This window comes from Ornithorhynchus anatinus, chromosome 1, assembly GCF_004115215.2.
Source record: "Ornithorhynchus anatinus isolate Pmale09 chromosome 1, mOrnAna1.pri.v4, whole genome shotgun sequence".
Classification (NCBI taxonomy): domain Eukaryota; kingdom Metazoa; phylum Chordata; class Mammalia; order Monotremata; family Ornithorhynchidae; genus Ornithorhynchus; species Ornithorhynchus anatinus.
Window position 1 is genome coordinate 6,360,734 of NC_041728.1, and position 16,207 is coordinate 6,376,940.

Here is a 16,207-nt window from a genome sequence, read left to right on the forward strand (position 1 = left end):
ACTTTTTTAAACTCACTTTTTCAGCTGGTGTCCTAATCCAAATCTTTCCTTTGTGGAAATCTGAAACACGTCAACAGTGGGCACTGAAAAGCATATAAGGCAAGGACTTGTAAAATGTTTGCATTAAAAAAAAAGACTTTGTTCATGACAAAGCAAAACCATTAGTTTAGTTTCATCACTCACGTGCAGGATCAGAATCCCCAAACATGTAGCCTACCTGTCCACCCTTCAGGGATTTTCTTCATACTGTATTTGTTTTGGATTTGATTTTTCCAAGTTCTCAATAATGAATGTTGTAACTGGATTCTGTCACTACGGGCTACCGATTCTCCAAACTTGAGGTTCTAAAGGTCCACCCGCCCTTCTCCCACCCACAATCTTACTATGATTCAGTTCTACATCAGAAGAGAGAAAGCAAAAGCTAGCACAATCTTGGGCCCCCTTGACTTCACAGGCTCCGCACTTCCTTTCACAATGCCAATCGATCATCAGTGGCTCTGATGTTAACTTTCTCACTGTGCCGACCCCTAGCCACGTCCTGCCTCTGTCTTGGAACGCCCTTCCTCCTCAAATCCTATAGATAATTCCTCTCCCCACCTTCAGAGCTTTATTGAAGGCCCATCTCCTCCAAGAGGCCTTCCCAGACTAAGCCCCTCCTTTCCCCTTCTCCCACTCCCTTCTACGTTGTCCTAACTTGCTCTCTTTGTTCCCCCTCCCCCTGCTACCAGCCCCACAGCACTTATGTACATAGCTGTAATTTATTTATTTGTATTGATTGATGTCTGTCTCCCCAGCTCTAGACTACAAGCTCGTTGTGAGTAGGGAGTGTGTCTCTCCCAAATGCTTTGTACAGTACTCTGCACATGGTAAGCACTCAGTAAATATGACTGCATAAATGACTAAACCGAGCACTTCCTCTGCACAGAGCAGTTTACTAAGTGCTTGGACCGAGCACTTCCTCTGCACAGAGCAGTTTACTAAGTGCTTGGGAGGCTATAATAACATTAGTAAACACACCATAAGCCTAGAGAAGCAGCATGGTCTATTGGAAAGAGTACAGGCCTGGGAATCAGAAGACCTGATTCTAATCCAGGCTCTGCCATGTTCCTGCTGTGTGATCTTGGACAAGTCATTTCATTGCTTCTCTCTATTCTGTACCTCAGTCTCAACTATCTTGCCACAGATCTCACTCCCACATCCTGCCTCTGGCTTGGAATATCTTCCCTCTTCGTATCTGTGAGACAATGACTCTCCCTACTTTCAAAACCTTAATGAAAGCACATCTCCACAAAGAGGCCTTCCCTGACTAAGCCCTCACTTCCTCTTCTCCCACTCCTTTCTGTGTTGCCCTTACACTCACATTTGTACCCTTAATTCACCCCTCCCTCAACCCCACAGCCCTTATGTACAAATCCATAATTCATTTAGATTGTCCGTCTGCCCCTCTAGACTGTAAGGTCGTTAAGGGCAGGGGTCATGTCTACCAACTCTGTTGTACTCTACCACGTGCTTAATACAGTGCTCTACGCATAGTAAATGCTTAATAAATGCAGTTGATTAACTTGTGAAGAACAGTGCTTAACACAGAGTAAGGGCTTAACAAGTACAACGATAATACTAAGAAGAATGCAATGTCTTACTACAAGAAATAATATAAAACAGATTAGTTACTCTGTATTTACATTTAGTTCTTTCAAATTAAATTCAGGCAACTTCCTATCTAATAATGATAATAATAATAATAATAATTGTGGTTCTTAACTGCTTACTATGTTCCAGGCACTTTAGTAAGCACTGGGGTGGATACCAGCATATTGGGTTGGACTCAGTCCCCGTCCCATATAGGGCTCACAGTCTTAATCCTTATTTTACAGATGAAGTAACTGAGACACAGAGAAGTGAAGTGACTTTGCCAAGGTCACCCAGCAGACAAGTGACAGGGCCCAGGATTAGAACCCAGGTCCATTCTCTACCTACAGCTTCGAGATAACTAACGAAATGTTCAAATGCTTATGAACTTCTGCTCATAAAGATGTACTGTTTAGAGTGAAAAAGGATAACTTGGCCCTGATATACTGCAGTTTCCATCAGAAAAATATTCCTCTGTTCCACTGGAGGAGCACAAACATTTCTCTAAACTGGCAACGAAGGTTTAAATGTTGGTTTGCAAGGCTGTATTCAAAGTACACTCAGTTCTGCCATAACTCCTCCTCTTAACAGATGATTTCTTGCAGTTTCTTCCAGCTCTATGATTCTCTGATTTGATGCTTGCCAGAACACAAGCAATCTAATCCCAGGCAACAAGAAGAAATCACGGCTATTCTGCATTTGACCTTTCCTTGATAACCTTATCGTTTTGTTCACGTATTCCTAACCTGTTATGTAATGAAAAATACTATTAAAATTTTTCTCCTCAAGAGACAACTCGAGAGCAAAGGCAATGGCTATCAACATTGTAAGAAAAATATGATTCTGTTGAATGGATAAGATCCTTTAAAGAAGAGGGCAAGCAGGAGAGAGACAGCAAGAAATTTTTGGGATAAAACTCTACTAAAAGTTTCAGTACTTAAAAGTCTACTAATTTCTCCACTAAAACTAAAGCAGTACTAGAAATCAACAGCTGAACACAAGTTTCCCATGCCAACTGCTGACTTTTGGTTCCTGAATATACTTGTTGGCAATGCCATAGCTTTTGGGAAAATAGGGATTCAGGGGTACCTGGCTTCAATCATGTCACAAGAAATTTAAGCAGGCTTTGGGGGAGGGAGGAGTGTAGAAGTATTCTAAGCTTATAGCAAACTGAAAGGAAATCACTTCTAAGAACTGCTAAAAATGTACGCTTAACTCCAAGGACTATCAAGAGTACAGATGCAATCAATCGGCGTTATTTACTGAACAGTTGCCGTATTTGGGAGAGTACTCTAGTGGGGCTCACTCTCTAACACCTCTCGATCTTCCACACAACCAGAAAGTAAACAGTTCTGCTTTCACCCAGAGGACACACACTTCTGTTCAGCACATCCCCGGATAGCAGACGGAGATTCTGCCGACCTCATTTCGGCATATGGGGATTTTTTCTATAGAGTTATCAACCGATGAACTCAATAGTTATAGATCGAAATACCACAGGAAAATACATTTTCTTCTTCCTGTAAAAGATCCGCAGCCCAAAGCAGAACGTAGGCAGAGAGGACGACACCCACCTGGTCCATTTAAGTACTGTGTAAGTGAACAGTGCAGACGGACAATTATAGGCTCTGTACGAATCACATCCCAGGCCACTGCGATCTCCTCCTGAAAAATCAAAAAATGGGAGAATCAGAAGTCACTGAGTGGAATCCTTAATGTACTTCTTAGATTGCTGCTTACAACTGTTTGTTTTCAATCATTTGTTTTTTCCTTTTTTTAACAAAGTTGTCAATCTTATACCTCCTCAATAGTGATGTCATCTTAGATCATAAAAGGAAGGAAAGCTAAATTTTAGATCCTGTGGACTCAATAAATAAGCATCAACCTAATGCCAAATGCATTTTAGATCACAATAAGATCACAAAATAAAAGGTATAAAATCTACTAATTGTACAAGACACAACAATATTTCTTGACGGGTCACTTGAGCAAAAGTCATAGAAGATTGGGGAACAGATCATGTAACACTGAAGTGAATGGCTAAGATCAAGCTGTGTTGAATAGGGCATTGTATGATTCCATAGTTTAGTAAGTATTTTATAAATACCAGTGCTCATCATGTAAATTTTATACTCACATCAAGAAAGCTAACATCAATATGCAGGTCGATATCTACATCGTCAATAGCTCCGTATTCCCTGAAAACAAAGATTGACATGCATTTTGCAACCATCTAAAAACTTGATTTGTTCTCAACTTTAAACATCTGTAAACAATGCTTCCAGACTCCACCCTCACTCTCTCTGATGATGATTTGGAAGAAAACTGACTTCTTTCTACAATCTTGGAAAACAATGGAGCTTTGTTTATCGTGTTAGTAAAAACATACCTATTGATAAATGATGACAGTCACAAGGCTAATCTGGGTAAGGGCTAATATAAGGTGGAGGACTTTCTAAAATATTAAATAAATGGTACTTGTTCAGTCCTTAAGCCCATACTACAGTGCCATGCACACAGTAATCGCTCAATAAATAAGACTGAATGAATAAATGTGCCAGACGTACTCTCTCAAATGAACAAGTCTCAAATTAATTTCTATTTACCTTCCGGAAATATTTATCCAAAGATTTCTCCCTGGCCCTACATTTAAAGGAAAAATACCAAAGGATGTTTTAACCATAATTCCATGTCACAACTGACAGATAAATGTATCAAGCACAGTGCTCTTTTTGTTATATATCACATTTCACTGGGTGGCAAATTCTCATTTGCTGTGGAACTAAGCATGCAATTTAAACATTCTCCTGTATCAGAGCTGAGGAACTGTGAAAACTGAGGGAATGGGGGGAAGGGGTGAGGGGGGAGAGAGAGATAGCGAAAGAGAAAGAGGACAGAGGAGGAGGGAGGAGAGAGAGAGGGAGCAATAATGTTGATGATGGTATCTATCAAGTACTATTCTAGGCTCTGGGGTAGATACAAGCTAATTGAGTTGAACACGGCCCCTGTCCCACACAGGTTTCAATCTTTATCCCCATTTTACAGATGAGGTAACTGAGGTACAAAGAAGTGAAGTGACTTGGCCAAGGTCACACTGCAGATAAGTGGCAGAGCTGGGATTAGAACCCAGGTCCTTCTGACTCCTAGATCCGTGCTCTATCCACTAGGCCAAGCTGCTTCCCATGCTTCCCCCCAAAAATGTAGACATAATTAGGGAAAACCCAAGAGCTTCGGCAAACTCTGCTCTTTCCCCTCAGCTACTTCAGCAGCCCGCCATGGGCCTGGTTCCCTTGGGAACTGGGTCACTGGGGACTCCTAGCTCCTCTGCGACCTTATCTCTGTACCCATGTCTTGAAAGGAAATGAAAAGGGAAGAGCCCATGGAGATATCATTCGTTCTGAAACTTTTGCTAATTACATCCACTCCACTGAGACCGAAGAAATCGTCTAGTGAGCAGAGGAAGCAGCTAAGGAAGAGAAGATAAGGACCAGACTGCAGCAAGGAGGCTCTGTTTTCTTCTTCAAACCCCAGAGTTTCTGACCAAGGTCTAGATTGGGACAGGGTAGATCTAGACGGCACCACTTTAATAAAGATAATGACGCAGCATGGCCTAATGGATAGAGTACGGACCTGGAAGTCAGAAGGACCTGGGTTCTAATCTCGGGTCTGCTAGTTGTCTGTTGTGTGACCTTGGGCAAAAAGCTTCACTTCTACGTGCCTCAGTTAACTCATCTGTAAAACGGGGATTAAGACTGTGAGCTCCTTGTGGGACAGAGACTTTGTCCAACCCGGTTACACTGTATCTCCCTCAGTGCTTAGTACAGTGCCTAGCATATCATAAACACTGAAATACAACAATTATTATTATTAATGATGATGGTATTTGTTAAGCACTTACTATGAGTCTAGCACTGTTCTAAGCACTAGGGTAGACAAAGCTAATCAGATCCCACAGCACTTATGTATATATTTTCTAATTTATTTCTTTTACATCGATGTCTGTCTCCTTACCTAGACTCTAAGCTCACTGTGGACAGGGAATGTGTCTGTTTAGTGTTATACTGTACTCTCCTAAGCACTTAGTATAGCACTCTGCACACAGTAAGCGTTCAATAACTATGACTGACTGACAGATTAGACACAATCCATGTCCCATATGGGGCGCAAAGCATTAACCCAGTTGACATGAGCTCCTAGAGCCATTTGGTCACATTTTAGAGAAGGCAGGCAAAGCCCCTGAAACAAAACCTACCCCCGTGACTACTTGTGGGGAAGGATGTCTGTTGATTGTTATGTTGTACTCTCACAAGTGCTTAGTACAGGGCTCTGCACACAGTAAGGGCACAGTAAATACAATTGACTGACCAGACTGCTCTGTCACTGCCTTTGGTTCATTTTGCTCCACTTTTCCATTACACTGGGTCATTCATTCAAACGTATTTATCAAGCACATCCTATGTGCAAAGCACTTTACTAAGCTCTTGGGAAAGCACAACAATAAACAGACACATTCTCTGACCACAAAGAGCTTAGAGTCTATAGGACGACAGTGCCTTATGGGGAGTTAGCACTCTGAATGTTTATGGTATTCTAAGGAATAACCACACTGGGGCAGCACAGTCGATAGAGCACGGGCCTAGGAGTCAGTAGGACCCGGGTTCTAATCCCGCCTCCGTCGATCGTCTGCTGTGGGATCTCGGGCAAGTCACTTCACTTCTCTGCGCCTTAGTCATCTGTAAAATGGGGATTGAGACGGCGAGCCTCATGTGGGACAGGGACTATGTACAACTCGATTTGCTTGTACCCACGCCACAGCATAGTGCAGTGCCTGGCACATAGTATGGAAGTAATTAACAGATACCATCATTATTACTAACCACTTTTCTGAGCCTCAGTTTCCTTTTCTGTAAAATGTGGAATGAAACTGTGATCCCCACATGGGATGGGGACTGTGTCCAATCTGATTAGCTTGTATCTACCCCAGGGCTTAGACCAGTACTTGACACATTGTAAGCGCTTATATACCAACATTATTATCTGCCCCCGCTGTCATCAACAGTGTGGGAAGCTATGGAGAGTGGAGCCAAGGAGCAGCTTGACCTAGTAGATGAAGCACAGGCCTGGGAGCCAGAGGACCTGGGTTCTAATTGCAGCTCCATCACACGCCTGCTGTATGACCTTGGGCAAGTCACTTCACTTCTCTGGGCCTCAGTTTCCTCAACTGCAACCTGGGGATTTGATACCTGTTCTCCTTACTTAGGCCGTGAGCCCCATGTGGGACAGAGACTGGACCTGGTTAACCTGTGTGTACCTCAGAGTTTAGAACAGAGTTTGACACATAATCAGCACTTAAATACCATAAATAAAACCAAAAATGAGATTATGGAGCAGCCAAGGGTCCACTGTAGTGTCTATGCACCTGTAAAAATAATATAGTAATAATACTGATGGCATTTGTTAAACACTTCTTACGTGCCATGCACACTGTTCTAAGCGCTGCGTTAGATACAATCAGGTTGTCCCACTTGGGACTCACAGTCTTCATCCCCATTTAACAAATGAGGTAACAGACACAGAAAAGTGACTTTCTCAAAGTCACACAGCTGACAAGTGCCAGAGCCAGGATTAGAACCCATGACCTCTAGCTCCCGAGCCCGTGATCTTTCCACTAAGTCACTTTGCTTCTCATAGCGCAAACCATGGAAAGAAGAAAGCAGCTCAGTCATCCCAGGTCAATGATTTAGAACAATACCTGGCAAATAGCAAGTGCTTAACAAATACCAGAAACAAAGAAGCTTTGGTTGGGTGACTAAAGTTAGCTCTGCCCATTGTTTCTAGAGCACCTCCATGGTATTCCCAAGATGCTGAGAATCAACACGGTTCAGTGGATAGAGCACGGGCCCGGGAGTCAGAGGGTTATGGGCTCTAACCCCATATCTGCCACTTGTCTGCTGTGAGACCTTGGGCAAGTCACTTTTCATCTCTGTGCCTCAATTACCTCATGTTTAAAATGGAGATTGAGACTGTGAGCCCCACATGGGACAGGGACTGTGTCCAACCCCCCATTTGTTTGTATCCACTCCAGTGCTCAGTATGGTGCCTGCAAATAGCAAATGCTTAAATACCACAAGTATTATTATTATTATTGTATGCAGAGAGGCCTGACTCTCCCCTCCCCACAATTATCTGTGTACCACTGGGGCAAGGGAACCATATACAAAGCCACTGGATCTCCAAGCATGATATAGACATGTAGACATGTAGCTCATTGTGGGCAGGGAAGGTGTCTACCAACTCTGTTTAACTGTAGTCTCCCAAGAGCTTAGTACGGTGCTCTGCACACTGTAAGCGCTCGATAAATACTCATCGATTGACTGAAAAAGACTCCATGGACGATCTCTGAAGGGCAGATAACCCATCATTTGCCCAACAATAAGGAGAAAGTTAAATTACTAGAGAGATCATTTGGGATTCAATTGACTGCAAAGTATTTTGTGGACATTTACTGATCATTTCTTACTGCATTATCTGTGAAGAGGATCAAGCTTGTTTAGAGAAAGAATAGCCCAGAAGAAGGATGAAAAGCAGCATAGCCTTGTGGAAAGAGCACGGTCTTGGGAGTCATGACATCTGAGTTCTAATTCCAACTCCACCATTCTTTGGCTGCTTGATCTGGGGCAAGTCACTTTCTTCATGTGTAAAATGAAGATTTAAAATATGTTCTCTCTGCCCCTTAGACTATGAGCCCTATGTGGGTCAGGGACCATATTTAACTTGATTTTCTTGTATGTGCCCCATGGTTAACACACTGCCTGACACTGCAGCATGGTGTAACGGATACAGCACGGGCCCGGGAGTCAGAAGATTACGGTTTCTCATCTCGGCTCTGCCACTTGTCTGCTATGTGACCTTGGATGAGTCACTTTACTTCTCTGGGCCTCAATTACCTCATCTGTAAAATGGGGATTGGGAGTGTGAGCCCCATATGATACAGGGACTGTGTCTAATCCAATTTGCTTGTAACCACCCCAGTGCTTAGAACAGTGCCTGACATATAGTAAGCACTTAAATACCACAATTATTATTATTAATACCACCAAAAGCGTGAACAAAGACCTGAAGGAAACAGAAAGTGGAAAGTTTCCCTCACAGCCACATTTTTCTTAAAAATCCCATAAAGAAGTAAGAATATGAGCCTTGAAAGATTAGTTTTCTGTCTTCATGCTAAACCTGGGATAATCCATTAGAAAAAAGGTCCAATTACCAAGCTATATAGTTTCTCAGTCATGTCCTATGTCTCTCCTTAAAAGCCACGTCAGTTATTATGGTGTAATATAAGTGTAGAAGGATATTTATGACTGAAGGAAGATCCAGCACATTAATTTTTTTCAAAATAACTAATTAATTTCATTTTCATGGGCAATTAAGACAATCTATAAAGAGAGTGAAATCAACCAAATATAGATAGCCTGCCTTTGAAGGGTACTCCATAAGAATACAATTCAATCCTCTTCTCAAAACTTTGGAAGAGAGTCAAAGAAAGCTCACTGGGAATTGCTATGTTTAGGGGTGCAGGGAGAGTTTATAATATGATAATAATAATATTTGTTAAGTGCTTACAGTGTGCCAAGCTCAGTACTAAGCACTGGGGTAGATACAATATAATCAGAACAGACATATTTCCTGGCCCATGTGGGGCTCACAGTTGAATGGGAGAGAGAACAAGTGTTTAATTTCCATTTTGCGGTTGAAGAAATTGAGATTCAGAGAAATGAAGTGACAGCTCAAGGGCACACACAGCTAGCAAGGGATGGGGTCGCAATTAGAACCCAGGTCCCTTGACTCTGCACTAGGCAATGCTACTTCTAGGTTTCAACACAAGCACACATCCATTCACACAGGTGAGTACCTGAGTGAAACTGCCTGGATACCGTAAAGCTCTCTCACCGCTGTCAAATCTGCTTCAAGCTGAGGGTGCTTGTGAAGTTCTCCGTCGTAGTTTACCTAGGGATGTTCATCGATTTAGAAAGGATTTGCAGGATGATGCTGAGAACCAAGACAATCCCAAAGAAAAATGACCCCAGTAGGCAAATCCCTTTGTGAACAAGCGTCTGATATGTCTGACTGCTGCACAGAAGCATCGCAACTTCTTGACTTAAAAATTTTAAATAGATTGGAAAGTTCCATTTAAAAAACAACAACATCAATGCTGAAATCCCTTTGATCAAAAAAAAAAAAAAAAAGTGAATTTGAAGAGAAACCGTCGATGAGAAAAGTCCGGATGAAAAGAAATTGATACGGACCTTGAAGCCAATATGAAGAAAACGTTTTCTATATTATTTTTCTATATTAAACGTATGAATCAAGATTTAAAAATATAGGAATACAAAAGTTGTACTCTTCTAGAGAAAATAACAAAACTGAATTCTTCGAGGCAGAAAAAAGATGGAAATAATTATTTTTCCGGGCTTTCAATATCACAAGTCGAGTTTACATTATTATCTGTAGCTAATACAGGCTACAGGTCATAATCAAAACATCTAACACCGGGGTACTGGCTTCAGAACTCTCCTATTGTATTGAATTTAGGAGAATGCAATAACCAATCAGACACTAGCAATCACTAGCAAATGAATTTTGCTGGCTCACAATGTTCAGTCCAAACTCAAGTATATTACCGGTCCATAAACAACCCACATATGACTTGTCTTAAAACAGCATCAAAGAAGGTAGAGTGCAGGTCACAAAAATATTTGGAAGGCAACATCTAATCCCCAAAACAAATCCCCACAAGACTAGAAAAGCATTTGTAGGTTTATACTTTTTCTTATATTAGATCATATAGGCCCGCACAGGCTAAAGTGTGTTTTGATTAGCATACGTAGTAAAGCATAAAAACTACTCCAATTATTCATTTCAACAACTAGTGAAGCCTGCCTACTCACCTGTCCGCCATAATAAAATTCTTCTGAGTCATTATCTCCTTCAGAATCTTCTTCCACAGTACTATTTTGTCGTGACTCCTTTTCAAAAAGTAGAGTTAATAGAGATATCTCAGGATTGGATTAAGGATTTGCGATTACTGATATCAAAGTGTTCAGAAATATTAAAGTACAATACCAAACACAAGGTGCTACAATATTGTTCTAGAGCAGGATATATTTTACTGCACAACTTGACTCCCTAAGTTTTTGAAAGAAAAAACAACCAACAATTGATCACTGCTATCACCCACCAGCTCTTGCTCCCTGGCATCTTCTGTTTTAAGAAAATCGGGATTAAATGGAAGAACCAAGAGTCAGATACCTGTTTATGGGAAGCCTAAAGAGCAAGGTATGGTTAAATGGTTGGTTTTGGAGGAATGAAAACTGCAAGCTGGGGGGCCAGAACAGTTGGTTGGATAAGGTAGTCTACATAAGTGCTTAGTACAGTGCTTTGCACAGATGTTAATGCCCAATAAATATGATTGAATGAATGATAGTGACCCTAAAAGCTGACTGTGAGGAGTTTGATTTGATGCAGAGACACGGGGAGTCAGTTTCAGCTATCTCTAGAACCAAGTAACTCTGCTTAGATTCATAATAATAATAATAAGAAGAGTATTTGTTAAGTGCTTATTATGTGCCACGCACTGGACTAAGCGCAGGGGTGGATACAAGCAAATCAGGTTGGACATAGTCCCTGTCCCACGTGGGGTTCACAGACTAGATCCCCATTTTGCAGAGGAGGAAACTGAAGCCCAGAGAAGGGAAATGACTTCTCCAAGGTCAAACAGCAGACAAGTGGTGGAGCTGATATTAGAACCCAGGTCCTTCTGGCTCCCAGGCCAGTGATCTACCCACTATGCCATGCTGTTTCTCATCAGTGGTCACGCTGAGTCCAGAAAGCAAAATCAATGATATACGTTAGAATCAGGGACCCCAAGTCACAGGGTTCTTGAGTCAATGAAATTCAAGTAAAATCAATTAATTAATCATTATTGATTGAGCACTTGCTGTGTGCAGACCACTGCAGTAGCACTTCATATATCAGAGTTGGTAGACATATTCCCTACCCACAAGGAGTTTACAGACTAGAGAACTGTAAAAAAAATAATTAAACATTTGTTACGATGGCTAGAGAATGGGTTTCATAAATTCAAGAATATGGACTTGCTAATTATTTTTCTTTCCTATCAAGACATTGAATCATCAGAGTTAATCACAATGATATTTTCCCTCATCTCCACCCCATCTCATAATAGTACCTACTGCCATCTGACTCTCAGAATGCCATTTTAACAATAACCACACACAATCGGCATACAAACCCTAGTAATATTTAAAGACATTCTTTTTGGAAGTAATTTGTAAAAATAATGTACTTGCCTCTCCATTTTCCTTCTGTAATTTTGATTTGATAGATAAACAACAGGTGATGTCATTTGTTTTTCTTAGTTCTAGAAGCAAAAAAAAAACTCTGAAAAAAAAATCTAGCTTTTTTTTATAAAAAAAAACCAAACACATTTTGAGAGTAAAAAGGCTGGGGTGACTCTCCTTTGCCCCTGATCAAAACCTGAATTTTAGAAGTTGATGTAGTTCACCAGGAAAATAAGGTTCTTAATGTCAGAGGCTTTTTTCTCTGCTCTCGTGTACTATCTCTAAGTTCTAAATTGGATTTTATTGAATATTTTCTTTAAATGAAAAAACTCCATCTTTACTGCTTGCGTTACATAATTACAAATAAAACTACTTGTTCCTTAACTTGCACTTTTCACTTGTTAGTGTCAAATGAAATTTTGAAAGTGTTTTGCTATAACCTTACTCTTTAAAATATACTAGAAATCAATCAAAAGCAAACATGCTGGAAAAATATCTGGACTGTAGATGGCAGGATAATATGATTATTTACTATTCATTCGATAGTATTTATTGAGCGCTTACTATGTGCAGAGCACCGTACTAAGCGCTTGGAATGTACAATTCGGCAACAGATAGAGACAATCCCTGCTCATTGATGGGCTTACTTGTACTATACTTTCATCCTGTAAGGCTGCAATAGTTTCACAGTAGATTCAATCGACCAATCAATTGTATTTATTGAGCACTTACTGTGTGCACAATACTGTACTTAGCGCTTGGGAGAGTACAATGTAACAGAATCAGTAGACACATTCCCTGTCCACAACAAGCTTACAATCTAGAGGGAGACAGACATTAATATAAATAAATTCCATAAGGATTTGTGCTAAGGGGAGCAAATGATAAGTGCTATAAGTGATATGATAAGCGCTATGGGGAGCAAATCAGGATGATGCAGAAGGAAATAGGAGAAGGGAAATCGAGGGCTTAGTCAGGGAAGGCCTCTTGGAAGAGATGTGCCTTCAATATGGTTTTGAAGGTGGGGACAATAATTGCTGGATTCAAAGACGGAGGGCATTCCAAGCCAAAAGCAGGACGTGGGCAAAAGGTCAGTGACAAGAGTCATTCAACAGTATTTATTGAGCGCTTACTATGTGCAGAGCACTGTACTAAGCGTTTGGAATGTACAATTTGGCAACAGATAGAAGCAATCCCTGCCCAATGACGGGCTCACAGTCTGAACGGGGGAGACAGACAGCAAAGCAAAACAGAACAAACAAAAACAAGACATCATCAAGATAAACAGAATCAAGGACAAGTTCGAGGTGCAATGAGTAGGTTGGCATTAGAGGAGTGAAGCTTGTGGTCTGCGCTGTAGTAGGAGACCAGGGAGGTGAGTTAGGAGGGGGCAAGGTGATTGAGTGCTTTAAAAACTGGAAGTATGTTTGGATTCCATTTTGCAGAGGTTTTGCTGTATCCGTTATTTATTTAATGTCTGTCTCCCTCTCCGGACTGTGAGCTCACTGTGGGCAGGAATGTATCTGTTACACTGTACTCTCCCATGTGCTTAGTACAGATCACCTTCCAAATTACACTGAATAGAAAATGTGTTAGATTCTTAATATTACCTGTTGCAATTCGATGGAATATTACTGGAATTGGCTCTGTGGTCACTAATACATCTTCATCATTATCTGAACTGGACACATACGTATTATCTGCAAAAGAAAATGGGTAATAAGGATGTAAGACATCTTTCGAAAAGGAATGGTGAAATTCTTTGAATTCTCCATTGAAATGATTTCAGAATCAAAGAATTAATCACTTAATATATCAATATCTGTCTTCCTGTATAGACTGTGAGCTCGCTATCGGCTGGAAATGTGGCCATCACATAGTAAACACTTAACAGATACCACAAAAAATACTGTTTTATTTTTATATTGTACTCTCCCAAGTGCTTAGTGCATTCCTCTCTACAAAGTAAATACTCAATAAATACGCTTGATAATAATAATGATGACATTTGTTAAGTGCTTACTATATGCAAAGCACTGTTCTAAGCACTGGGGTAGACACAAGGTAATCAGGATGTCCCACATAGGGCTCACAAGCTTCATCCCCATTTTACAGATGAAGGAACTGAGACCCAGGGAAGTTAAGTGACTTGCCCAGTCACACAGCTGACAAGTGGCAGAAGCGGGATTAGAACCCACATCCTCTGCCTCCCAAGCCTGGGCTGATCGAGCACCGTACTAAGCACCTGGGAAGGAACAGAGTGAGGAGAAATGACCCCTGCCCTCAAGAACTTATAGCCACCATGAAAATGGAGCCTACCATTATATCTCTCACTCTAGGCTTCAAGGCTGTCCATCCCCTTGCCTCCTCCTACCTCTCCTCCCTTCTCTCTTTCCACCGCCCACCCCGCATGCTCTGCTCCTCCGCCGCCCACCTCCTCACCGTCCCCCGTTCTCACCTATCCCGCCGTCGACCCCCGGGCCACGTCCTCCCTCGGTCCCGGAACGCCCTCCCTCCTCACCTCCGACAATCTAATTCTCTTCCCCTCTTCAAATCCCTACTTAAAGCTCACCTCCTCCAAGAGGCCTTCCCAGACTGAGCTCCCCCCTTTTTCCCTCTGCTCCCTCTACCCCCCGCTTCACCTCTCCGCAGCTAAACCCTCTCCTCCCCCTTTTCCCTCTCCTCCTCCCCCTCTCCCGTCCCACCCGCTCGGCACTGTACTCGTCCGCTCAGCTGTATATATCTCCATCACCCTATTTATTTTGCTTAATGAGATGTACATCACCCTGATTCTATTTATTTGCCATTTTTTTAATGAGATGTTCTTCCCCTTGACTATTTATTGCCATCGTTCTCGTTTGCCTGTCTCCCCCGATTAGACTTTAAGCCCGTCAAAGGGCAGGGACTGTGTCTCTGTTGCCGATTTGTACATTCCAAGCACTTAGTACAGTGCTCCGCACATAGTAAGCGCTCAATAAATACTACTGAATGAATCTGTTCTGTGAGTCAACCCATCAGTGGTATTTATTGAGTGCTTACTGTGTGCAGAGCACTGTACTAAGGGCTAGGGAGAGTATGATACAAACGGAAGTACAGAATGAATGCACTCATACCACCTCCCTAATTGATGTCTCCTTCCCTCTAGTCTGTAAGCTCATGTGGGCAGGGAATATCACAGTTTATTGTTGTATCGTACTTACCCAAGGATTTAATACAGTGCTCTGCACACGGTAAACGCTCAATAAACACGACTGAATGAACATAATGTTCAAAGGGTGTGAATTTCACGATAGCCCAGGGAATGGGAGAGGTAATGCCTAAGTGTACTGAAACCTGTTACCTATAAGGTTAACAACACCTCTGGGATGGAAATAATGGTGTGGGCAGGGCACATGTCTACCATCTCTATTACACTATACTCTCTCTAATGCTTACTACAGTGCTCTGTACACAGTAAGTGCTCAACAAATACCACCGATCGACTGAAGGATTTCTGGACTTGAGAGAGTTGAACAGAAAAGTGTAGAAACCATGCACCCATAAAATGATTCAAAATCCATCAGAGATGTTTACTGAGCACAGATGTTTATTGAGCCCTGGGAAGAGTACAACAGAGTAAGCAGACATAATCCTTGCCTTCAGGATTTTACAATCAAGCAGGGCATGAGCCTGAGTACATTTACTTTAAATCGTACAGTGTTACCTCTCTAAACTGTAAGTTCGTTGTGGGTAGAGAATGTGTCTGTTTATGGTTATATTTTACTCTCCCAAGTGCTCAGTACAGTGCTCTGCACACAGTAAGCGCTCAATAAATATGACTATTGATTGAGTGTTACTATACTGGTTTTTTTTACAGATGAAGTATAATCAATGATATTTATTGAGCACTTACTGTGCACAACAATCAAATTCACAGTGACGCATTAATTATTAATAATTAACTAATATGACTACTAATTAGCAGTTAGGATGGTACAATACAATAGACTTGGTAGACACATTTCCTGCCCACAAGGAGCTTACAGTCTTGAAGGGGAGCTTCCAGATCAAGTCTACAGTCTCAGCAAGAGCCGCATTCATAAATTCAGTTGAACCGAACAGACGATAAAAGTGCAAGTAAAATAGTCATATAGCCCAGACGATACTAAGAAACACATTTACCCATATGGATTTTAATTTCGGTTTCATTTTGCATCATTTGTTACCTCTCAGGAGCTTAA

General features: G+C 41.5%; 1 protein-coding gene across 2 annotated transcripts in view; it reads right to left on the minus strand.

Moving 5' to 3' along the window:
• Positions 1-16,207, minus strand: part of PARP8 (poly(ADP-ribose) polymerase family member 8) — a 132,061-nt gene that overhangs the window by 42,671 nt on the left and 73,183 nt on the right. For both annotated transcript variants that reach the window (XR_003760477.2, XM_029067340.2), the window contains exons 4-10: positions 13,598-13,687; positions 11,997-12,067; positions 10,575-10,652; positions 9,539-9,633; positions 3,767-3,827; positions 3,204-3,294; positions 17-83 (exon numbers count right to left, since the gene is read on the minus strand). Coding sequence is in view for 1 of the 2 variants with exons in the window: in XM_029067340.2 (XP_028923173.1) it covers positions 17-83; positions 3,204-3,294; positions 3,767-3,827; positions 9,539-9,633; positions 10,575-10,652; positions 11,997-12,067; positions 13,598-13,687 (553 nt within the window). In the remaining variant the exon portion in view is untranslated. The remainder of the gene's footprint in view (positions 1-16; positions 84-3,203; positions 3,295-3,766; positions 3,828-9,538; positions 9,634-10,574; positions 10,653-11,996; positions 12,068-13,597; positions 13,688-16,207) is intronic.